The 25462-nt window shown below is 44.1% G+C and overlaps 2 protein-coding genes across 2 annotated transcripts in view; one reads left to right on the forward strand and one right to left on the reverse strand.

Moving 5' to 3' along the window:
* The window catches only part of ARHGAP44 (Rho GTPase activating protein 44), a 239099-nt gene that overhangs the window by 193649 nt on the left and 19988 nt on the right, over window positions 1-25462 (reverse strand). The gene's annotated exons all lie outside the window — the stretch shown is intronic.
* Window positions 1-25462, forward strand: part of SAP30BP (SAP30 binding protein) — a 31547-nt gene that overhangs the window by 4032 nt on the left and 2053 nt on the right. The window contains 6 exon segments of the mRNA XM_061461971.1: window positions 15469-15511; window positions 19949-20037; window positions 22628-22719; window positions 23178-23238; window positions 23723-23774; window positions 24142-24200. Coding sequence (XP_061317955.1) covers window positions 15469-15511; window positions 19949-20037; window positions 22628-22719; window positions 23178-23238; window positions 23723-23774; window positions 24142-24200 — 396 coding nt within the window.

Genomic DNA, 25462 nt, shown 5'->3' on the forward strand with positions numbered 1-25462 from the left:
ATGGTAGCTGTCATAAACAGTTGAAGTCATCTTTGTCTTGGGATTACGTCTTGTTTCTGCTGAACAACAGGTTTAACAGCACAGAGGAACATAACATCAGGCTAAAAAAGCTGGAAGACAGACACAAACCAAAGCCATTTGAGACTTCATATAAAGACCTGTGCCCAAATTATTCTGCTGGTTCAATTACCCATGCAGTATAAGTATAAGCAGTCTTATGGGATACTGAGTGAAGGACACGTGCGAGGGCCTTTATTTTATCCAGCAGCTTCCTCAAGATTGCAGATAGTAAGCTCTACTGAGGAAACAGAGGACTGTGCTGCAAACTGAAATTCTGTGGAGCATTTAAATTAACATAGGGTTTTGATAGGACAAGATGAAGTCAAATGAATCTGTTGAGCTATTCTGCTAAAATTAGTTTTATAGCAGGACTTCTTCCAGTTTCCACAATGGTTTTAAGGGTTTATAATGATACATACTTGAGAATCTTGGCAGCTGTACTGCAGCTGGTAAATTCTCTTGCATCAGTGTGTGAAATATCATGAATGCCTTTGGTATACAGATAAAAGGCACTTGGAAATGGAATGCATTGTCTCCTTTCCTTGTTGCAAGAACAATAAATTACCTTTCTTGGAAATGAGGAAGAGGCAGTCACTTCTATCCTTTTTCCACCTCTCTGGGCAGCCTGTTCCAGCGCCTCACTACCTTCACAGGGAGGAACTTCTTCCTTATATCTAACCTGACCTTCCCCTGTTTTAGTTTGACCCGTTACTTCTTGTCCTATCACTGCAGTCCCTGGTGAAGAGTCCCTCTCCAGCATCCTTATAGGCCCCCTTCAGATACTGGAAGGCTGCTATGAGGTCTTCATGCAGCCTTTTCTTCTCCAGGCTGAACAGCTCCAACTTTCTCAGGCTGTCTTCATACGGGAGGTGCTCCAGCCCTCTGATCATCCTTGTGGCCTCCTCTGGACTTGCTCCTGTTAACAGCTCTATGTCCTTTTTATGTTGAGGACAGCAGAACTGCACACAATACTCCAAGTGAGGTCTCATGAGCAGAGTAGAGGGGCAGGATCACCTCCTTTGAGCTGCTGGTTACGCTCCTTTGATGCAGCCCAGGACATGGTTGGTTTTTGGGCTCAAGTGCACGCTGAAGCCGGCTCATGTTCATTTTCTCATCAACCAGCACCCCCAAGTCCTTCTCTGCAGGGCTGCTCTGAATCTCTTCTCTGCCCAACCTGTAGCTGTGCCTGGGATTGCCCCATCCCAGGTGTAAGGACCTTGCACTTCACGTGGTTGAACTTCATGAGGCTGGCATTATCCCACCTCTCAACTGTGTCAAGATCCCTCTGGATCCCATTCCTTCCCTCCACCTATGGACCGAACCACACAGCTTAGTGTCATCAGCATATTTGCTGAGGACGCATCAATCCCACTGTCCATGTCGTTGACAAAGATGTTGAACAGAATCAGTCCTAACACCGACCCCTGAGGGGCACCACTTGTTACTGCTCTCCAGTTGAGCACTGAGATGTTGACCACAACTCTCTGCATGCAGCCATCCAGCCAGTTCTTTATCCACCGAGTGATCCATCTATCAAACTGGTGTCCCTCCAGTTTAGAGACAAGGATGTCGTGTGGGACAGTGTTGAACACTTTGCACAAGTCCAGGTAGATGACACCAACTGCTCTGCCCTGTCCATCAGTTCCATAGCCCCATCATAGATGGCCACCAAATTGGTCAGACAGGGCTTCCCCTCAGTGAGGCCATGTTGGCTGTCATCAGCTACCTCGTCGTTTTTCATGTGCCTTAGCATGCCTTCCAGGAGAATCTGCTCCAAGATTTTGCCAGGCACAGAGGTGAGACTGGCTGGTCTGTAGTTTTCTGGGTCTTCCATTTTCCCCTTCTTAGAAACAAGAATTATATTTCCCTTTTTCCAGGGCAATGTAGAAAAGATCTGACTGCAAGAACAGAATCAGACTATAATAGAATAGCACTTGTCTGAGTAAGGATGTGCTACCACAAGAAATCTTACCACTGAATTGTGTGGCTGCTGCTTTAACATGTTGCTGACATGTTGCTGTCATGCTGCTTGTTTAAAAAGTCTCTTGATTTCGGCTAGTTCTGTGTGCTGCTGTTTAACCCTTCTGAGGAAGAGCTACAGGTGGCTATGGAACAGTGTTTCAGCTTCAGCTCGGAAGCAAAGAAACAACGAATGTATCAAAATGATTTGTTGTCTTGGGTACACACTGCAGTAGGAGCTCTGCAAGAACTGAAAATGTAAATTTAAAGTTGCTTATTTTTTTTTCTTTAAGTTTAAAATGTAATTCCTGGCATGGGATAAAAGATGAGGATTTGAGAAGAATAGCAGGGAGGCAAATCTGAACTTCTATTTGACTTCCATGATATCCTTAATGGATGTCTTCATACACAACTGAAAAAGGGAGTAGCTTTCTCTTGCCTTTTGGCTTTTATGGAATTCTAGGTAGGTAGCAAGGTGGCACTTGAGGGAGAGGAAGAAGCACACCTTTGCTGCGCAGCATGCTGCAAGGCAGCCCTGTGCTGTGCTGGTCAGAGAGAGGGCATGTCATGTACAGCATTCTCTGTGGCGCTAACGGAGTTGCACTAGCCATGATGCTAGGAAATTCCCTTGGGATGGGGTAAATGAAACGTTGTAGAAAGTTTTACTTGGAACAGTTACAAATGTTTCCTATCCTTTTTTTCCACCAAGTGGCAGTGTTCTCCTTGTTCTTCCTCATTGCTTTGAGCTTGCAGTATCTGACAAGTGAGGAAGGGTTGTAGTTACTGTAAAAACCAAAGTGTGGCACTTGATTATAACTTGCTAACGCTTTTGGACAACTTTTCTGTCTCAGCTGAGTGCTGCTGTAGTTCTTGCTCTATTGTAAGACATCACAGACCTGGAAATGTGTTTAAGTAGATATCATAGGCCCCTTATATATGGCGAGGGCTTTTCTAGGATCTGAGCCTGACTGTAAACAGAAGGTAGATCCTTAAATGCATGAATGCGATAAAGCCATTGCAATTCATCAGGTAATTATAGTAATTTCAAGCCCTGAATATACATTTAAAATTTTTTCTGCTGTTCTGCCTTCTTTGTACATACAGTAAAGGAACTACTTTGAGATTTTATCTTGAATAATTGACCAGTTGAGCTAGGCTGTGTGCAGAAGTAGTTCCCTTGTTGCTGGTGCATCCTGCATTTTGGCCTCATTCTTCACTTGGATAGTACCAGACACAAAACCTCCAGAAGGTTCAGCTGGTATCTGTTGCGGGTACAGACTGAAGACACTGAAAGCCACGAATGATGTAAAAACTGTCTGCTGAAGTGATGATGGGGAGAAAGGAATTTGGAGCCTGCCTTAAAGAACCACAGTGGGGAGATATTTTTCTACCCCACCTATGGGATTTATATTTTATCTCTGTTTTTTATCGTGGTTCCAGGGAGTGTGCTCTTGTTGATTTGATGAAGGTATGTCTGTGTCCGTACAGCCCTTCTTCCTCACTAAAGGTGAAGTCAATATAAAGTGCTAGATGGGACTGCAGCTTACATGTGTTTTTTGTGCTGAGCAGCAAGTAGCAAAAAGCTGTTCAGGTTCAAACATGTGGATGTCAAACTGCTGTTTTCTGTCTACCCTCAGAGGCATACATGGAGACTTCTTTAACATATCTTTGGGGAAGAGGGTGTGCCAGGAGTAGAAGAATATTTAATCTTCATCAGTCATCTGAAAGAGTTCTCCCAGAAGAGATTTCTGGCCCATTGGATTCACTGTTACTGAGCACCTGTGAACCAGTTCTGAACACTGTGCTTGCAGCAAAAAGTAGAATCTTCCTTTTTTTAAGTAGCAAAGTCAGATATGCCACATCCTGTAACTGTATTTGGAAGTGTTTCAAGCACAGATGGAAAACTAGAGATTCAAATCTAGGTAAAACTAGTCCTTTTTCCAAATTTCACTCTGGATGGATGTCCTTAGGCTCTGGAACAGGACATGTTTGTTAGTGACCAAAATCACTGTAAGGGTCCCTGCTTTTAAGTGAGACGACATTAACTGTAAACAACCATATGTCCTAAAGGCACTTTGCAAACAAGGCCTTCTGCTCAGAAGGGAAAAGAAATGGTCAACAGAAACTTTGGCAAAGGCATGGTGTTAAGATGGAATCTCACAGCCTGCATGGGTTCCTTGCGTCTTTTCCTCAAATGATAAAACCATGGATACAAAACAAAGGCTGTGGAAATGGGTCTGAACTTTGGTGCTTTGCTAGCAGTGTTGGTTTGGGATGACAAGGGTTAATGGGCTGTGCAGTGAGTGCAAGGTGCTTGGGCTTTAGCCAGCAGCTAGCTATGGTCACAGCCTTGATGCAGTAACAAGATACAGGCCTTCAGAGCTCACTAAATAGACTGGCCCTGCAGGAAGGAGGAAAACTAATCTTAAATGCAATACTGACCTTGTGCTCCAAGTCCCACGTGAGGGATTCTTTCCTTCAGCTTATAGGGCTGGATGAGTAACAAGCTGCAAGTGTTGATCAAGGATGGAGTCCAGCCCTGCAGCTTGGCTAGCTGGAGTTTTCACCGGGGAAATCATTAACTCTTGAGCCTTGATTGTGGTATCAGGAGCAGCCAGTGCAGGAAAGCTAATAAATTTGCCACTCCCTTAGCAAGTGAATGGCTGGCACATGGCAACAGTTTTTCAAAGCAGGTGGCTACTTTGATGTTTTCTGGTTTTAAGAGTCCCCCTCTGCATCTTGAGGCATTGTATGAAGGGGCAGCCAAACTGGGATAGAGTAGAAGGGTGCCTGATTTTCAGAAGAATATTGTGTTTCTCAGCATGTACCACATCAACTCTTTGTTAAGTTTGGCTTTTATAGATACAGCATGCTTGTGGAGTAATTCTACTGTGTTACAATGTGTAGGTGTGTACTAATGCTTAGATAGAGACTTCTGATTGCAAGGTTTTATTCTTATCTTGCCTGCTTTTAACCTGTTTGTTTAAATACCAAGATTATCTTGATTTAAAGTAAATGAGGTAAAGTGCTAAGTACCAGTAAATGGGGGTCTGTGAATTAATGTAATCCCTGTAATTAACTCTTAGTTTGATAAGACCTGTTAACTTTTCTGAATTCAAGAAACATTCATGAAGCCAGATTCTCAAAATGTGCCTGAACCTAATCAATAAATTTCACCTCAAGTGTAACTGCTTTGGTCTGAAGAAGGGGAAGAAGTGTTTGGGAAAAGTTGCGCTCCAGCACGAGATGGATGTGGACCTGCATGAGTGAGTCCAGAGGAGGCCATGGAGATGCTGTGAGGGCTGGAGCAGCTCTGCTCTGGAGCCAGGCTGAGGGATCTGGGCTTGTTCAGCCTGGAGAAGAGAAGGCTTAGGGGAGGCCATAGGGCAGCTCCCAGTGCCTAAAGAGACTACAAGAAACCTAGAGAGGGGCTTTGGACAAGGGCCTGGAGGGACAGGCCAAGGGGAATGGCTTTAACCTGCCAGAGGGGAAACAGATGAGCTCTCAGGCAGCAGCTCTTCCCTGTGAGGGTGCTGAGGCGCTGGCACAGGGTGCCCAGAGAAGCTGTGGCTGCCCCATCCCTGGCAGTGTTCAAGGCCAGGTTCGACGCAGGGTTTTGGAGCAAGGTGCTCCAGTGGAAGGTGTCCCTGCCCGTGGCACGGGTTGGGACTGGATGAGCTGTTCTATGATTAAAGCACTGCTGTTCCATTTAGGTGTTCCACAGCAAGCTGTGTAAAAGGAGCTGGCATTAGTAAGCTTTAGAAAGGAATTTTAATCTTTGGTGGTGGCAAATAATGAAGGTTGCTCAGGAAATACCAGCCCTTCATGCTTTCAGCTGTTGAGAGGTACTCTTAAAAATTCTTAGAATATGTTAAAGATGATAGATGTGGAGAACACCTTAAAACTGCAGTACCACCCAAAAACAGTGCACTCTGCAATGGCTGAGGTGGCTAGATCTGGTAGGATAGGACTGGTTTGTGTGTTGTGGAAAGGCACTCCCAATGTCTCACCAGAAACAAAAGAAAAATACTTCATCATGTTCTCTCCTTTTTCTTTTCTTTTTTTTCCATCAAAAGCCCCTTGGCTTTTTGCTGCTCTCTGGGTTAGTATTGGCCTCTAATGGGAGAACTGGCAAAAAAGCAGCTGTGTTTTAAAGATGTGTATGGCTGTGCTGTGTACCTCTTGGTAAACACCTTTGAAGTGTGAATTGTGCAATTTCTAGGTTTGGGGCTAAGGTTAGATTTCCAGTGGTTTGTTTTCCCACTCATACCTGTGCCTATGAACACAACCTGAAGCTGCTGGCCATAAGCACTGCAATCTCAGAGGCACTTTTTCTGTATTCTTCCTTCTTTTAAATATAATGGTGGACAATGCTGTCTGCGCTTCCAACTCTATGGGTTTGGGTTTTTCCCTTGTTCTAGGTTTGGCACATGGTTTTCCGTAGCTCTGTGAAGGGAACCAGTTGAGCAGCAGCAATTGCATGCAGAGAGCCTTTAGGGGGAAGTAGTGTCAGCTCAGCTTCTGAAGCTGTCCTCTGTTGGTGTGCCCAGACACTAAACCAGCTGATAACTGGTTACCATTTTTTAACTAGGTGGTTGACCTTAGTTATTGCCAGAGAATATTAGTGGTGGTTAAACAGTTTTACATGCAGGAAACAAAATGGCATTGGCAGCTTAGGCATTTTGCCCTTTGTCCCATGTACTTCTGAGAGGGAGATAGATCACAGTGTTGCTGGTTGCTGAAGCTGGGTTACCTATGTTAGAGCTGCTGGCTTCAGTCCAGCTCTTGAGCTGTTTGGAAGATGAGACATGTCCATGGACATGCTTGTTCCTTCCTCCCCGCCAGGCATACAAGTTGGGGCAGACTCTTCATTCCCTGCAGTACTAAATACCATGGATTATTGACACAGGTGTGGCTTGCCTTTCTCCAAAGGAAGAACCAGGCTTTTTCTGTTTGTCTTTAAACTTGAAGAAAAGTCCTTTCTGGAGCTGCTTCCCCTTGCATATTTCACCTGATAAAGGTCTAAGTTCTTCAAGTCCAGTTCTGTGGTTGCAGTTATTTCTGTCTTCTGAACTGAAGTAAGCTGTTCTGATTTCACCTGTTGGTGTGTGTCAGAGTGGCTGAGCAGTCAGTACATACGGAGGATTGCCTCAAGCGCCAACAAATAGCTTTTTCCAGCCTCCCTGTTTTGAGTACAGAAGAACCAAAATCTGCAAAAGCTGTGGGATCCATTCATGAGGAGTGCATATCCCTGGGGGGACACATGGCTGTACACCTTGCCTCTACCCCAAAACATGAAGAAGGGTTTTATCCTATGTACTAGGGAGGAAGTGCAAGAAGTTTTTGTCAGCTGTTCAGAGCCTTGCTGCTGTGAGGCCCAAGGTTTCTCGCAGCCCAACTTCACCTTCTACTTCATTCTGCACTGCAACAATCTGAAAAAAGAATAAAACCATCGAAGTCGCTTTGGCACCTCCAGCCCTGTCATGTGGTCCTGAGTTTTTTTACCTCTGAATTCCTGTTTACTGTAGGAAGCAAAAGTGACTTGAAAGCAGATTTTATGGGCTCTGCAGGGCAAGACATTCCTCTGCAGACTATGGGGGCTTCAGGTGGAGACTGCTAGGAGCTCAGCTACTGCCTGCACTCAAGAGCAGCGGCTCTGAGTTGCTGGTGTGTACCCACGGACTGTGCAATATTACTTGCATGCTGTTTTGCACATTTACACCACTGCCCTGGTTGGTGTCTGCGCTTTGTGGTATCTGTGAAGCACATGCACAGGGTGATCTGCAGATGTTAAACTTGGAGGACCCCTAGTATCAGAGGTGGAGAAGGAGAGAGGCAGCAGCCAGCAGAGGCAGGTAGCTCTGGGACCAGGATGCAGGTGTTATTAACTATACCTCCACTTGGAAAGGGAGAGTTCTGGCACACAGTTCCTTTACTGGAAATTACTCCTAACAAACAATCTTTGTCAAATGTTGAGGTAGCATATGTCAGGTGAGCGGAATCAAGTTTCAAAGAAGCTATTTAAAGGCTTTTATGCCATGAATGCTTCCTTTCTAAAACATTTTTCCACTGAAATGTTTTGCCAGATGTTGGTTGGGTTTCCTGATACTTCTTTCTTTTTCAATGAAATGAAATGAAGGTGGATTTTTAGACTTAATTTAGCTGAAAAAGTAAAAGGTACTGTCAGCTACACATGTTCTTTGTTTTGATAAAATGCTTCAGGAGTGCCTCAGGAGTTGACTCTTTCCTGACTTGTTCTTCCTTCCCTCTTTGCCTGAGTTGATAGTATCTCAATATAGGCGTGTACAGTCTTTATGAAGACTGTACTTAAGTGTCACTGAAGGCTGGATGTATTGGGGGTTTTCCTATGGGTGTCTTATTTCTGAACTGCTGTGCTTCTCTGAGTATCTGGATTTGTTATTTCTTAGTTAAATTTCTTATCCTATACTGGGCACTTTGCCTGGGGCTGTGTATCAGAGCTGGCAAACAGGATATGGCTGTAGGAAATGGGCTTGTTTCAGCCTTTCTCTTGGGATTCTTCTCTCACAATTCAAGAAAAGGAGGGGTGGAGGGGGGAAATATAAGCACTGTACTTCTGTTCCCTTGCTTTTTCTTCCCTAGATTCTGAATACTCTTGACCCACACTCTGTTTGCTGCCCTCTGTGTGATAGCAGACCAGCATCGGGCAGATCAGGTGAGCAAGAAATGGTTTGCCATGAACTTTAAATATTAAATGAGAAGTTTCTGGTGTTCTCTTTCCATAAGCACTTCTGATGTTTGTAGAAAAGCAAGAACACAACTGCTGGCATGTTCCTTTAATAAAAAAACCCAAGCACACGATCCATGGTTTGGAGAGGTCTTCCTTTTGCTGCCTGCATATAAACATTTCACCCACTTCCTCTGACTAGGCCATCTTCACTATCACCTCAGATAACTCTTCTAACAACTTAAGCTAAGTTACAGAGTTTCTTTCCATCACACTCAGCCAAATGAGGCTGTTGATACCTTAGTACTACAGGAGATAGTCTGAAGCGTAGAGAGGACGAAGAATTATAAAATCTTCTACTGGCACTTGCTCATGAGAGAAATCCTTGTAACGACAACTGCAGCAGCAGGGCCACTGGCTCCTGGTGGAAGGACTGCACTAACATTCTCTGTGTTAGCATCTTTATCACAGGCATGACAGCAGTGTGACTGACCTATACACTTTGTGGCTGTCAGTTTAAATTGCTGTTAAATTTCTTTAGGCGCAAGCAGTCAGGTGAAATAGTTGGGGGAGAGAAGAAATTCTGCAATGCAAGAGCAGTCTCTGGGTGGGGGGGAGGAAGAGCAGATGCTGAGGGTGCTGTGAAAGCTTCCTAGCTACTGGGTTTTAATACTAACTGGAAGTTGGGAGAAAAATGGAACTGTGGGACAAAGTCTGGGGACACAACTGAGCGGTGGCAAATCCCAGAACCTTTAGGGCTGGAAAGGACCTCTGGAGATCATCCAGTCCAACTCCCTGCCACGGCAGGGCTACCCAGAGCAGGTTACACAGGAATGTGTCCGGACAGGTTTGAAATGTCCCTAGGGAGGGAGACTTCACAACCTCCCTGGGCAGCCTGTTCCAGTGCTCTGCCACCCTCAATGGAAAGTTCTTCCTCATGTTGAGGTGAAACTTCTTGTGTGTCAGTTCATGGCTATTGCTCCTCTTCCTGTTGCTGTGCACCATTCTCCTGGTGGGTGGATGGTACTCAAAGGAGTACCTGGTTTTGAGATATCTATATGCATTGATGAGATCCCCTCTCAGTCTGCTCTTCTCTAAACTAAACAGCCCCAGCTCCCACACTCTCTCCTCATAAGAGAGATGCCTCCAGACCCCTGATGATCCATATGGCCCTGCACTGAACTCTCTGCTTTTCTGTCATATACTGGGAAGCCCAGAACTGGACACAGTAGTCCAGATGCGGCCTTACCACAGTCAATAGAGGGGGAGGATCACCTCCTTTGACTGCTGACCACATTCCTCCCGATGCACCCCAGGAACCTCTTGCCCCTCCTGGCCGCCTGGGCATGCTGCCGGCTTGTAAGCAACTTGGCAACTTTGGCATCAACTCCTCCACTTCTTACAATTTTAATCTTACTCAAAGGAATCAGGTTTTGGGTTTGTATCTTTTCTGCCTCCCTGTTCAACCATTTCTTGTAACTTGACATGCACCTGCACTAACACACAACTAATTAACCATCTTCTATGAGAAATTGATGATTGAATTGTACCTTTTGGTGGCAGTTAATGCCAACAGTTATGTTGCATGCGAGCTTTGTACTGGAGTTATGGATCTTGTTTCAGGAAGGATTTGGCATGCATTGTTGTAAGTCCATTCTTTCCATTAAATAAAGTTGTTCTGGGCTAGCCTTTCCAAACTTGAATTCGTCAGTCTCAGATGCATATTTTTGCTTCCTTCCTTTAATCTATTCGACATTGAGTACTGTGTTTGTTTGTTTTAATTTCCATGGAACTTGAACAGAGGGTGGTTGTTTTGGTTTGGTTTGGTTTTGTGTAATTGAATGGAAATACTCTGTGCCTGAAAAGATGGTCTATATTTCACCTTAGCAACATAAAGTATTAAGCCAATATGCAGCACTTACGCATATACCCTCCCTCCCCTCACTGCTCTTCTTCTTAACTGATTATGATACATGAAAACAGAACCATCAAGCTGGTTCATATCAACCAGGCTCTTACACACAGTGTTGTCCTACCTAGGGCTTAAGGAAAATGAGGAAAGCATTTGTCCCGGGGAAAGAGAAAAAATGGAAACCCTTTTCTTGAATACATACATGAATAAGTAACTGAATAACTGGTTTTTGCTGTTGGTGAGCTGATGTGCAGAATTGTTCTTAGAAGCACAGAAATTGTGACTCATGTTAGTGGTGCAGCTAGGTGTTAAAAAGGTGAGGTTTCTCATTGTTTTTCTTGTTGGGTGGTTTTTGTTTGGTTGTTTTTTTTTAATGCTGTCTCTGCCTGTAGTTTGAACTCTCCAGAGGCTGCTCTTTGTTAGTCTCCAGACCGGGGAAAAGAGTCTGCCTCCTGCTTGTATTGCTGTCTCAGTCAGCTTGGCTTTGAACCACCCCAGCATCCCTTCACTTCTTTCAGTGCGTCTGTTGGAGCAATGCTGTCTGACTTTAGGCCCTTAGCAGTGATCTTGTGCAGTCTGGGCTGCAAAGTAGATAGCAGCCAGAAAATCAACTCGCCAAGTGCAAGAGAGGAATAAAGTACAGTAGTGCTTGCTTTAAACTCAGTTTAGCCATTTTTAGAGGTCATCATATAATACAAGATCAGACAAAATGGCTAGAGAAAAAGAATGAAGATGGGATACATTTTATTGTGCCGCCATTCCTCCCCCCCCCCCCCCGGTTTTGTATTTCCATGATGGTGTAGAGAATTTTCAGCATAACTAATGTGTCCTGGCTGACTTTGTGCAGGTAGCAAGAGACTGGCTGCAAAAGTGAATTCAGAGCTGCTCCTGTAGAGACTTTGAGGTGGGGCTTGTGAAAACTGTGAGCTATTGGAAGGTGCCACTAGTGAAGTCTTTACCTTGTTACTTTTTGGAATCAGGTTCCAAATGGAAATAAACCCATTATACGATGCCTGTAGCTCTGGGGTACTTGAAGGTTCTAACAGCTTTCATGTACCTACTCTGATAGGGAGATTCGATGTAGAATCCCCTCTGCTTGGCACTGCTTGTGCTTGGTTTTGTGCTCTTCATGTGCGATAATGATACATAGCACGGTGGGATTTGATGATGTAATAATCTACAAAAAGATCACCTTTCCCTGAGTGGATTTAGATAACTTCCCTTCTTAAAATGCAGTTACCTTCCAAATTTTCCATTGTTTAAATGCCTTGGAATTCCTTCAGAAATCTCTCATCCATTATTAAGTATTTCTTCCCTTTCACACCCAAACGCTAGAAAATGTGCAGTATTTATTGCCCTTGTTTCTCCACTTGATGGTTCTCCATTTCATTTAACTTCATATTAGATTAGATCTGCAGAATTGTTTTTTAGATGCTGTGTTGTATTCAACCTGTGTTCCAGGCTTAAATTAGCCTAAGGGAGTGTAGGACAGTTCTTGTTGGGTGACTACTCCACTGAAGGTTTTTAGACTGTCCTTAAGTTCTAGATCTTCAGTAGATGCTCAGAGGTTTGAACAAGACTTCTTAAGTCTCTCATCTGCTAAACTGTACATCTTTGGTCACATTGTTGATACTTGCCTCCTCATAATGTTTGACAGTAGACCGAGTGAATATGAACAAGCACTGTAGGAGGAATTGGTCATCCCTTTGTTTTCTGAAGGCATGTAAGAGCCTTGAAAGTAGTCCCATTTAATGAAAAGCTGTGTTGATGTCTTCAGCTTGTTAATGACAGAGCAGTGGGTGTAGGTACACAGTAATTCATCAGTAAGCAGAATTCATATCCTCTGGGCAGTGAGGTGTGGCTCTAATATGTTAGTGAACTTGTTTTCATTTGCTTGTAGCTGTGGGGTTTCTGATGTCTTAGCTATGGCCTAGGTATGTGGAGACTAGACTTGCTAGAGCAAGTGTGGGCAACCAGGCCAGGTAGATACACAGTGCTTACCTGATAGGACTGGCATTATTTAGTGTAAGTGGGCCACATTTGTCCTGTAGCTTGAGGATTAAAGGATTATTAAGACTGTTAAAGACAAACTTCTGGTGAAACAAACTTACTGATGATTCTGGAAATGCATAAAATATACTATTTAACACCTCTGACATTTTAGAGGTATTCCTCTAATGGAAGTAACAGGAGAAGTTTTTCTCTCAGAATATTAGTTCATGTTTCCTGAGAATTGTGTGCTCATGGTTGGTGCTGGCTCCAAACGGTTACAGGAGACTTGAAAATGAGTTTCTGAAAACTTCACAAATACAGCAGATACCTGTTAACTGGCCAGACAAGACGGTGGCCTTCTTGATGGCATTTAGTACCTATCTAAAGCATATGAATTTGACTGTGCCACTGGGCTGCTTAAGTGCCTGCTTCACAATATTGTTCATTTGGAGCAGGTTTCCCCTTGATTTTGTACTCTCGGGTGGTGAGAGAACAAGTAGGTAGAAGAAGGTGGGAAGGGTAGTGGAATAATAAAGACAGTGCTTGGTAAGAGGAAAGATCAAGAGATGCTCAGGGATGTAGTCTGTCTCTTCCTCTTCCCTCTCAGTCCACTTAAAATAAAACTTTAAAAGATAAGAGAGCAGAATGTAATTCTGTCAAGGTTGGAACAAAACAAGTTCCTTCGTTTCACCTCAAAAAACATTTGCTTGTTGTCTCAAACCAAGACAAATACTTTTAATTACAGATCTAGCAAGTTCTCCCCTAAAGGGAATAAAGCAGCCTCCTGACCACATACATTCCCTGCCCTGTGAGTCACTGCGTGCTGCGGGAACCTCTGCTTACCTTGAGGCTGTTGCTCTGATCCTCTCCAGCCTTCATACTAATGTGAATTGTCCCCACAACCCGTTAGTTGCCACAGAACTGCCCTCGCTTCTCTGGTGGCAGGCTGAGGCTTGCCACGTTAACACCATGTCAGTGTGGTTGAGCCTCACCACTTTAGTGCTGTGTCTGTGTAGGTTTGTGGGGAACACCACCTAGATTCCCTGGATTCCTGGCTTGCCAAAGAGGGCTCATTCTCTTGGCAGAACTCTTCTGCTATGAAATGTTGTGCTTCTGTTCAAATTTTCTTAGGCTTGTCCTGTTCCTTCTGAACACCCTGGGAGAAGAGGTGTTAATGCACTGCACCAACTGCAACAGCTTAGAGGATTGGAGCTGTTACTCTACAGTCCCATTTCACAAAGGTGCCTTCGGGCCTCCCAGCTGGCTGTTGAGAAGATGCATGTTCCTTTGAGTACTGCGTGGTTTTGACTGAAATAGCTTTAGCCTTGTATTTCTGTGATCCAAATGTACTTACTTTTTTTTTTTTCTTTTTCCATGGATGGCTATAAAAAGTACAGCTGGTGCCACATAAAGAATTCAGTTTTCTGCTTCCAGAGAGCTATGGCTTCTCTGGAAGTTGGTGGTGGGTTTTCATAGAGAATTTGGCACAGCCTGTTTCCAGATATGCCTTGGTGATCTTTCTGCTTTCTCCTCACCTTATGCATTTCTCACCTGATTGAAAATGGAGTCAAGGAGGAGTTTTAGAGAGCAGATACTGAGCAGGAAGGAGGCAGCATTATGTCTGTGTCAGGTTGAATGAATAGCTTCAGTGTTTAGAGCCAGTGAGGAATTTTGGACACACAGTCCAATGAGTCGCAAAAGGGCTTTGGGGGGAGGCAGAGGGAAGAGGGCAGTGTTTGCATACAGCTGATATTGTTCCAGAAACTTTATTGGTATTGAACTTGATATCACTTGTGACTGTCCTGGGGTCTCTCAGAAGCACCAAAATATTTGAATATTGGTTTTAATATAGTGAAAATGTGTTTTAGAGTTTCTTATCCTACATAGCATCTGCTGCTCAGCAGACTGGTGCAAACATCTGCTGTGTTCCCACAGCTGAAGCAGCCTTAATTTGTATAACTGAGGAGGAATTAGCTGTGTTGAGATCTCCAGACAGAGCACAGGCCAGGAGAGGTTGCCCTTGAGTTTCTGGTAAAGCAGATCCTGGAAAGCAGGAGCCAAGAGAGAATTGACAGTGGGGTCGTTCTTCCAAAATGGGAATACAGGATCTGCATCACCCTCATGCTCCCTGGCATATTGGTTTGTAGAGGCTTTATGATCCAAAACCCTCAATAGTGCAGTTACAGAAGGGAATCCTGGCACTGTCACACTGGGTGAATCCTTTAGTGTCACCCTGAGGCTCTGCAGGGCCTGGAGTGTGTGCAGGGAGGCCGATCCATGCTCCCCTCAAGTGTAACACTCTGCCACTCACTCTGGGAGCATTTCAGCTGCTTCCATGTTCCTCTGGGGAATGCATCCTGCTGACCCTACTTAGAGGACTGCCAGTTGCACAGGGCTGTGCTTAGGCATTCCCGGCGCTTCAGCAGTTTTCTGTCGGCTGGATCCAGCTTGTGTTTAGCTAGCTATGCTCTAAAACATTGCGGTGCCCAGGGCCAGTCACCAAAAATGAAGGATCTATGGTTTGATCCATTATGAAAAAATGTCTTCAAGTACAGCTGGTTTTGTGGCATTCAAAAAGAGTGGAGTGTCCAGGAGTCATTGAAACAAAGCCTTCATTCTTTCATTAGACTCTTAACTTTGTTAGGAAACAGCATCCTATTAGGTTTTGACTTTCCATGGTACAAACATTGCCCTATTTTCTAATAACTTGCATTTTATTCCTAATTTTTATTCTGTCTCAGAAGTAATGTGTACATTCCTAAACAAATGAACACTATAGCTATTTCGGCCAGAAGTATACCTTGACTAAAACCCCATCTTTCTTTCCTCTTCTTCCCAGGAACTCTCAGAACTGGAGAAACGAGATCCTCAGGAGCTAGTTGGTAAGTTCACACAGATGTATTAATTCCTGTGTTTTTTTCAAAATAAACCTTCTAGTATTCCCCTTTGTAAGAAGCATCTTCACCTTGTCCCGACAATGCTGCAGCTGGAATTACTGCCCTGCAATGTTTGATTTCCAGGGAATATTTTCAGTGAAGTCTTCTTCTGGGAGAAAGGTACCGTGCCCAAAAATACAGACTGGGGCTGCTTCACGCTCACACACACACACACACACACGCACACACACACACATACACTGAGCTGGGGCTGCTTCCCCCCACACACACAGTGGGCTGGGGCTGCTTCCCTCACTCTTAGCCTCCCCCCCCCCCCCCTTTTCTTCTTCCCCTCCCCTTTTTTCTTCCTCCCTCTCTTTCTCTCCCCCCCCCTTCTGCATTGCTCAGCCCACAGCAGAAGGAGAACTAGTGTCCTTCCATAGATGGGTGATTCACTGGCATGTTGTTGCCTCCAGTTCTTCCCTCTGATTTGGCTGCTCTGGTGCCAGGAAATCAGAAACCCCCATGCCCTGGTTTATGCCAAGCAGACTTGATGAGCGTGCCAAAGAATGCAGCTTTAGAGACAAGCACCACTGGTTTATTGTCTCCAGGGGGAAACCATGTCCCTCTGCTCACCCTTTCCAGGTGTTCCCTTGTTTGTTTTGTTGGTTTTTTTGCATTGTGCGACCATTATAGACAAAGTGGCACTTGATGCTGCCTGTATCCCTTGTGATTGCTAAAGATGCAGCATACAAGTGAACCTTGAAAGGGACAGGAATTCTTCATCCTGTCTGGTAAGCAGTGTTACTCTCTCAGAGCCCTGCGGCACAATGCTTTACCTTGCCTCAGCTGATGCACACCTCAGTCTGTCTGGGTACAGCCAGCTCTCTGTCCCTATGCTCCCTATTCTTTTGGTTTTTCTCTTCACTAAGAAGATGTGTCTACTCATCTGTAGGAAATAAAACTATGTGTCCTCCATCCATGTCTCCAGCATAGGCTTTGGAGTAAGAGCACACAGTTTGCCTTGTGGCACTTCCTGTCATGCTCTGCACTGGTTTTGGACTCTTGGATATGCCGGTCAAATAACCCATCTGTCTTAAACTGAAGCAGGTTAAATGTAGCATTTCCACTTAATTATTTGCCTCACCAAGAACTGGCAAGTAGATATTCTCCAGTGACTGCTGAGATGATGAATCTTTCCTAGTTATATCCTAATACAGGCCTCCTACAGGGCCCAAGAACAACTGAACATCTCAGCTTGCTCAGTGCATACGCTGCCTGTACAAAAAACTCCAAGCACCTAGTGCTTGTGCTGATAACATTTTTAACTTTTAGATAGCTTTGGAGGAGAACACACAGGCTGAGCACCAGTGGCAGTGCTATTCAGCAGCAGGGTGCTTGAGCTACAGACCTGACAGTGCATTGGCTCCTACTGTCTTGAAGCTGTGGGATCTGCTTTCTGGCCTTCATGCTTTCTGGACTGCGAATCTGATTAGGGAAGATATTTACTTACTGTGAGCCAGAGCCTGGGTGTGCCTGTAGTGATTAATCGTGCCAACAGCCGACTTCCTGAGGTCTCCACATGGAGATCCTCTGGGCCATGAGCCAGAAAGCACAGGCCCCATCAGAGGCTGCAGCCAGTGTCACTGCCGCTGACTCAACGAAAAGTAAAACTTTGATCTTGGCAGAAATAACAGGATGCACAAAGCAGTTGGATGTTTCCTGCGAGGACACACCTTGTTAACTGTCCATCTACATTTACTGCTCTATACATGGTGGAAAGTGCTGCTTGGGACTTTGAAAGCACAAAATCTATATAGGAGCCTGTAGCCATATTTGCAAATTCCAGGATTATTTTAATGATAATCTCAGTTGCCCCTTCCTCTAGGGAAAAAGCTGGTGGGAAGAGGCTGTTCTGCTGTCTGTTGGAAAGGAAGCTTGAGGACTGCTCAAGGGCATGGATAATTTGTACTTCCTTACTGTAAATAAACCCGAAGGGGTTGAGCTCATAGTTTTGTTCTTACTGATGTGGCATTTCAGTCTGGCTGCAATGTGATGAAATAACTGAGTAATGATGAATGTTGGTGCTCAGCTTGCGAGGTGCACGTAGCCTCATTGCTGACCCAGACTTAAGTGTAGTTATGGGGGGGTTGCAGTAGACAAAGATGTTTTAGTTCTGGTTCCTTGTAAGCCCCTAAGAGATGCTTTCCCCCATCAGCATACTGTTGATGATAAATGATTGCTTTCACATGGCTCAAACAAAAGAGCAGATGAGCACCAAGACCTGAAAGTCACATGTCAGAATATCTCATTGGAAGCTCTTGCTCTGCCTCCAATGGTATTTTTGTTTCAAAGGAGCATGAATTGATTGCTGAACATACCCTTATGATTTTGACTTCTTTGCTGGCTAGATGAAGTTCCTGAGTTTATATGAGGCCACAGTTCCCCTCCCCATACGTGTTTTGTTTCTCTGTGGCTCTGTGGGTGATCTGCAAAGATAAAGAGCCTGAGGAATGTCTAGTCTGGAGCTAGGCTTGATTTTTTTGGTTGGTGGTTTTTTTTTTTAGGTCCTTTCTTTGCCTCATGAAGTCTGAATTTTGTGCTCTTTTTTCCTTTTTAATGCTTCTGCAGATGCAGTGAGTCTCTTGAGCCATTAATCGGCTTTCCTTTTCCAGAAAGCCTGGTGTGCTGTCTATTGTGCACACTTCTGCCTATTTGCTACTGTCTTTCTGGATTCCTGAAACTCTAATTAAACCAGAGGCTTCCCTGCCCCACCAGCAGCTGTAACCTTTAACAAGTGTCTGCCTTGTTCTCGGGGAGCTCCAGTTTGCCTGCCTGTCTGCAGGGGCTCTGGCAAGCTTTCCTTCTTCCATAGAGCCACCCGCTTAGTAAATGCCAAAGGACACTTTTTGTTCATTACCAGTAACTGCTGAAGAATTTAACCCCTCAGCAACATTTTGATCAACTAGAATGAGTGGTCGCTTGCAAGCTTTGCATCTCTAAATGATACCATCCTTAGTGCATTTCATTTCAACAAAAGAAATGGGAACTGTAGTAGCACTGGACTTGTGTAGTGTGGATTATCTGTAACCTCAGATGTGGTGCACTGTGCTGGAAGGCAGGAGAGTACGCTCTGCTCAAATGCTCTATCTGTCCTTTGGGCCCTTCTGGGCTTTAGTCAAAGGAGCTGAACCTGGGCATCCTGGAACTGCAGGTCAGGCAGCTTTTACAAAGGAATGTATAATGGAGGAGCTGCAAATGTGAATGGCTTGGTTGAAATTGCTCCTGTGCTGGCATCGGGTCTCTTTCATCCTCTACAGACTTGTGACTCTGGGATGTGTTCTCTGTACAAGTTATGGTTAAAAACAATCTCAGCTGATTAAAAGTGGTACAAATCTCTGCTCCAAGATTTGGCTAGAAAACTGCCCTGGTTTTCTCATAATAGCAGGAAAGTAGCTAGCAGAAGGGGGAAATGTGATCGTTTCTTTTGCTGGTAACTGTAACCTTTACAGGGCAATCAGGTACTCTTGTTAGTATGTTCCAGCGCAAACTGCTGTAGAAATCTGGCAATCTGTGCTAGTCAGTTCTCAGTCCTGCAGAACAAGTTGTTCTTTCTAGTATCAGACTCAACCTTGCTGACACTGTAAACAAAGATCAAAGTGCCTGTTAAGAAGTGTGAATCTAAGGATGAAATGTAATTTCTTGTGGTTAACTCCTGACAGCCTTGGGGAGCCTTCAAGGGACCAAGCCTTGAACCATTTTGATTCATGTAGGCAGGTCTTGAAGTAAATAGTACTCAGAGTGATTACCACCTCAAAAACGGCAATGGGACAGGCTGCTTTAGATTGATCCTGTGATCATCCACATACACAGCCTGATTCTCCCTGAGAGAGTATCCTGGCACAAGTTTTGTCAGAGATTCCAGGTTATCTGTGCTGTTCAGAGCAGGACTTCAAAGTGCATGTGGAAGACCTGGAATAGTGGAGGGCTCAGTATGTGGTGAATAGTGGAGGGTTTAGAGGTACATTCCAGAAACCAACCTTTGTTCCTCTGAAGATCGTTTGCCTTTGAGGATCTTATCAACAATTGAAGCTCGAGCAGGAAGTAGCTTAGCTTTTCACATTTCTGTTCTGGGTTGAAGAGACCCCTGAAAATAAAGCTTTAAGAATGTGTGCCACAGAGCTGCAGTATGAGGTAGATATGAAGCAAGCAAGCAAGCGTCCTATCCTTCTTCTGATAATACATGATCTAAGGTTAACTGCTTCTTGCTCAGCACTTTGAGAACACCACAAGTACCAGTTGACAGCATTCCATACTCTCCTTTACCCAGCTGCTTTCAAAAATAGAGTAGCACTAGCAAGGATATAAAACAAGTTTAATGATTTGCATGGCTTAAATTCCCTTCAGGATGGCCAGAACTCATGCTCACTTTGTTCTCTATAGCTTCTTTTTCAGAGAGGGTGCGGAACATGTCACCAGATGAGATAAAAATCCCTCCTGAGCCTCCTGGCAGATGTTCTAACCACTTGCAGGTTGGTATAAGTCCACTTTTTTTTTTTTTTAAAGGCTTGGAGTTCAGTATGGGGGGGGGGGGTGTTGGGGAACTCTGCCCAGTGTTTTATACAAATAAAAATCCAGCATCAAAGCTGGGGTTTACTATGCTGAGTTTGAGTGCACCATGTTAATGCTTTAGACTTTACAGCATTTCTAGTTCAGGAATCTGAGAAGCTTAAAGCTGTTTTCCAGTCCCTGTGGGTCACTTCTTTAAAATGGCTTGTGATCCCACCAGTAGCTTGAAAGCAATGTTTACTGTGAAGGCTGCTGTCTTGTTACCACAGCACATTCAGCTCTGTAGGAAAGAACAAATCATTGCTTTTTCTATACGGGCCCACGAATCCCCAAACTGGAATAGTTAAGGCAGCATTGACAGGATTCCTTTTCCACCTACATATCTCTAGATGATAAACATTGAGGGGGAAGGTCAGTAACTTAGAAGCAGCAAAAGAAAACAAATGTGTTTTCTCTCTGATGCACACTCAAATAATGGCAGTATCCAACTTTGTAATAACCTTCTGCTCTGTTCTCTTCCTCCTGATGGGAGGACAAAAAAAATATCAGGGGCTGCTGTTTCCTGCCACCCATTTGAATTTTAATTGCAGTTATCTGCCCAGTAGAAACACATGTAAATAATTACTTCTGGAATGCTCTCTAAAGTAAGCCCTTAATGTACAGTGATGATTCAGAAGGACTCACCATCCAAGTTAAGCTTTCTTCTTCACACATGGCACACCCATTTCTCCTCCTGGGCTGTAAGAGGATTTTACTGTTCTGACATCAATGAATTGGAGTGGGTTAGATCTGAGGAATGCACAGATCTTCAGAGAGTAGAAAAAAATAAAGCCAATTTTCTTTCTTTTTGACAGCAGTTTACTGTGTTAAATCAAAGGAGAACTTGTCCTCTGTTAGTGCGTCAAACCACATATTAGAGCATTTGGAGCATGGAGATGGGATTGTTCTTTGGAGATGCACAATGTTCTAGGCTGCTCACTGTTTATTTGCTCTTTCCTTTTGTCAGATTCTTTCTCTAATAAACTGTATCTTGAGCTATGCCAAAGGGAGCATTTCTTATTATAAAGTTGACTGCGTAAGTCCCCATCTGTGGACTTTATGAACCATATTGCTACCTCCATGGGGAGAGCACAAAAGGCAATATACCAATTGTTTCTACTCCCCAAATTTACCTTTTGCAGTTGTTCTTTCAAACCTCATGATGTTTGTGCTGGATGTGGAGATTGTGTAATTTCTTCTTGCTGATTTTATGAGGACCAGATGAAAATTTGTCTTATAAAACTTTTTTTAAGGTTGATGAAATAGCAGTTGCATGTCAGCTCTTAACAGTCCTCTTTTATTCACCCATCAGCAAACCCCTGTGTGACTCATCTGCAAAGAGAAGCTGATTCCATCTAACTGGTCACGTGTGCCAAAGCAGGGATATACAAGTACATTGTTCCTAAGAGCTGTTGGCTGCCAGAATCATGGAATGGTTGGAAGGCACCTTAAAGCTCATCCAGCTCCAACCCCTGCCACGGGCAGGGACACCTTCCACTAGAGCAGCTTGCTCCAAGCCCCTGTGTCCAACCTGGCCTTGAACACTGCCAGGGATGGGGCAGCCACAGCTTCTCTGGGCACCCTGTGCCAGCGCCTCAGCACCCTCACAGGGAAGAGCTTCTGCCTCAGAGCTCATCTCAGTCTCCCCTCTGGCAGGTTAAAGCCATTCCCCTTGGCCTGTCCCTACATCCCTTGTCCCAAGCCCCTCTCCAGGTTTCCTGTAGCCCTTTCAGGCACGGGAGCTGCTCTCAGGTCTCCCCTTCAGGAGCCTTCTCTTCTCCAGGCTGAACCAGCCCAGTTCTCAGCCTTGCTCCAGAGCTGAGCTGCTCCAATCCTTGCAGCATATCCATGGCCTCCTCTGGGCTCCCTCAAGCAGGTTCATGTCCTCCTCATGTTGGTGGCCCCAGAGCTGGGCACGGGACTGCAGGTCTACTCCAGTAGACACCAGCAGCAGTACCTAATGATCACACTTGGTCACTGGCCTAACGATCACTGGCTCTCCAGTAGAACTTGGCTCTGCTGATGTTACCCAGGTGTAGCCATGACCCTTGCCTTCTGTGCAGTGTAGCCCAGCTGCGTTTTTTCAGGTGTACGCTTGAGTCTGGAGGTGGGTGTAGTGGTCGTTCTAAGTTGTCAGCAGCCTTTGTGGATTTTACCTGTCTCTGGGCTGGTTTCTGCGTCTCTGCAGTCATGGCTATAAAGGGGAACAACAGACTGGGCAGAAAGGATGTGAGCTACTGCCTCATATGTGAATCTTTGATCCCTGAAGCCTTCAGAAAGTGCAAAGATCAGTTCCCTTACCCATCCAGACAGTTCATGAAGATACTTTCAGACCTTAAAGAAGGGAGTGGCTATACTAATCAGCTTGCATGGCCTTAGGGGAGAGGTGGAATCCTTGCTCCATGCAAGGAGGTCACCGATTCAGTTGGTTTGTTTCCACATGTACACTTTTGAAAGTCAGCTGAAATGAGCCACATTTTCATAAAGGCTCACCCTATAATCTTTCTCCCTTAGGATAAAATTCAAAAGCTATATGAGAGGAAAATAAAAGAGGGCATGGATATGAACTACATCATTCAGAGGAAAAAGGAGTTCCGTAACCCCAGGTCAGTGGCCATCTTTTACTGTGTGACCAAAGCACCACAGAACAAATTCCCATAATTTTGCTCTTTACTGGAGTTATAGCAGAAACAGGATCCTGAGCAAGAAGTACTACTGCTTACAAAAACAAAACAGACATAATATGATGGTAACTGGAAAAATAAAACTTGTTTGTGTTCTTTGAGGCAGCAATTAGAGTTGGTGTGGTGTTTAGCTTTCAAATGTACAGGCTTTGGCTGAAGTGTGTTAGAATATGTCTGTTCAGGGAGCTTGATTTTGGGGAAGTGGGAAAAATGTGGTTAATGGCATGCCACATCCATCATAGCAAGTGTAGCTTCCCAGGTTCTGATTTTCCTCTTGCAGACTGAAGAGGTGACAACCTCTTTCTACTAGCAAATGTGAAACGCTTCTGTTTATTTCTGGTTCACTGGCTCTGTTCTGAACTCTTGTCTTTCCTTTGCAGCATCTATGAAAAGCTGATCCAGTTTTGTTCAATTGATGAACTGGGTACAAATTATCCAAAGGTGAGGTGCCATACTTTTGACTGGCAAAGAAATGGTTAAAAGGTAATATACAGGTGTAAGGTTTTACTAAGCCTGCTTGTTTAGAGGTCCTTTAGAGGAATTTTACTCTGATCCTCTGCATAGAAGTGAACATTTTTCTATGGTACTGAGCCTCAGTTCCTTCAACTTTGCTACAGTGATTCTGAACAAAAACTGCTGAAGTGTGGAGATTTATGTGAAATGCTGTGGGGAGAGATAGAAGCTGAGCAGCAGACAAATGCATGACTTTCCCCAGCATCCTTTTGGCTTCAATGCTCTTTTTTCATTCACAACAGAACACGGTCCTATAAAAGGTCTGATGTGGTCTTTGTGTCATTGGGGTACAAGAAGACAGTAGTGAATATCATCAGTGAACAGAAATCCATAAAACATTTTTGAACTGGGCTCTGTGTGTGTGGAAATAGCCCTAATCTGACTGGTTTGGCTTTTTTTTTTTCCTCTTTAGGACATGTTTGATCCTCATGGCTGGTCAGAGGATTCCTATTATGAGGCATTAGGTAATTAAAGGAAGTCTTTTTTGTCCTAACTTGGCTCTTTGTGTTTTGTAGTTAATTAACTGCACTGGAGTCTTCACTTCTTTTATAAATAAGAAGTCATCACATGCTTCTCTAATTACTTAATTCTTGTTGGATGTGCCTGAATGTTATTGATGCTTCAACAGGCTGAAAAGCCGTTTCATTTAAATTGGTTTTTCAAGGTTTTTATGTCTTAAATCATTAATTTAGTGCAGTAATGCTTTGATTAAAAAACAGTAGTTAGTTTCTTGGTAGTTTAATTTTCTGTACACAAGGTTTTTATTGTTTATGATGGGAAGTGAGTTTTTTACTGTTTCTAGTGCTTCTTTTAACTTCTGATCTTCCTCAGCTAAAGCCCAGAAGATTGAAATGGATAAATTGGAGAAGGCCAAGAAAGAACGCACAAAGGTAAATATTCAAAACCAAAAGAGGCAGAGATGCAGGAGTTTTGTTTCTGTCCCTGCTGAGTTTCATTTTATTGCTTTGCTCTTATGAACTGTGCTTATACTTCTTGTTTTTTCCTGATTCTCTCCTTTCTTCTTGCATGTCCTTTTCCAAGCTGCGCAGATCAAAGTTCCCTTCCTTACAGGTCCAGTTATCCAGATTTATTCCACTGGATTTCCTTCTGCTTTATCAGTATTTCGAAACCAGAGGTGTTAAAATGGTGCTCAGTAAGCCAAAAGCAGACAAGATAATGCATAAAAAAAAGCTTGCTTTTTTTGTTTTGTTTCTTAATCTATAATATTTTGCTTGGTGGCATAGCCCAGTTATAGCTTAATTTCCTCACCATATCTCATTGTGGGAGAGTATCTGCTTTATCTGCTTTCTGTTCTCCTTGATATTACTATTTTGCATCTAATTTCTGGAAATGTTTGGCCTATTTTAACTTCAGCTGGGCTTTTCACAAAATGTAAATTCTTATATGCCCCCCCAAAACAACACAGACAAGCTTTGGAAGATTTTATTCCTGTCCTTCAGTGATGTTGCCTTTAAGCCATTGGCTGGTATTAGAAAACTGTTTAAGGTTAGAGAATGTCATCCCACCTTGCAGAAGACTTTTTCCATATGCAGTACGTGGAGGTACTTTTTTTTCCTTGCAGTGCATGCTCTGTCTTGTTTCAGTTTTTGCACAGTAACCCAGGTATCTATTACATCCTTGCTCTTATCTGCAGTATTGAAAGTATGAGGGTTCATGCTGCTGTAGCTCTTGTTGCCAGGCTTCCTGTGATGATGCAGTCACAGTGAATCAGGCATGGACTTGTCTTGCATAGAATCATAGAACCATGGAAAAGTAGGGTTGGAAAAGACCTTAAGATCAGCTAGTTCCAAACCCCTGCCATGGGCAGGGACATCTCACACTAAACCATGTCACCCAAGGCTTTGTCTAGCTCCATCTTGAACACCACCAGGGATGGTGCATTCACAGTTTCGTTGCGCAACCCATTCCAGTGCCTCACCACTGTTACAGTAAAGAGCTTCCTCCTTATATCCAATCTAAACTTCCCCTGTTTTAGTTTGAACCCATTACCCCTTGTCCTACCACTAAGATAGCACCCTAAGGATGCTAGTGAAGAGTCCCTCCCCAGCATCCTTATAGGCCCCCTTCAGATACTGAAAGGCTGCTCTGAGGTCTCCATGCAGCCTTCTCTTCTCCAGGCTGAACAGCCCCA

The sequence above is a fragment of the Pezoporus flaviventris genome, unplaced genomic scaffold, assembly GCF_033815535.1.
Source record: "Pezoporus flaviventris isolate CSIRO_AGI_PZ_B2104156 unplaced genomic scaffold, CSIRO_AGI_Pfla_v1 ptg000034l, whole genome shotgun sequence".
Lineage (NCBI taxonomy): Eukaryota > Metazoa > Chordata > Aves > Psittaciformes > Psittacidae > Pezoporus > Pezoporus flaviventris.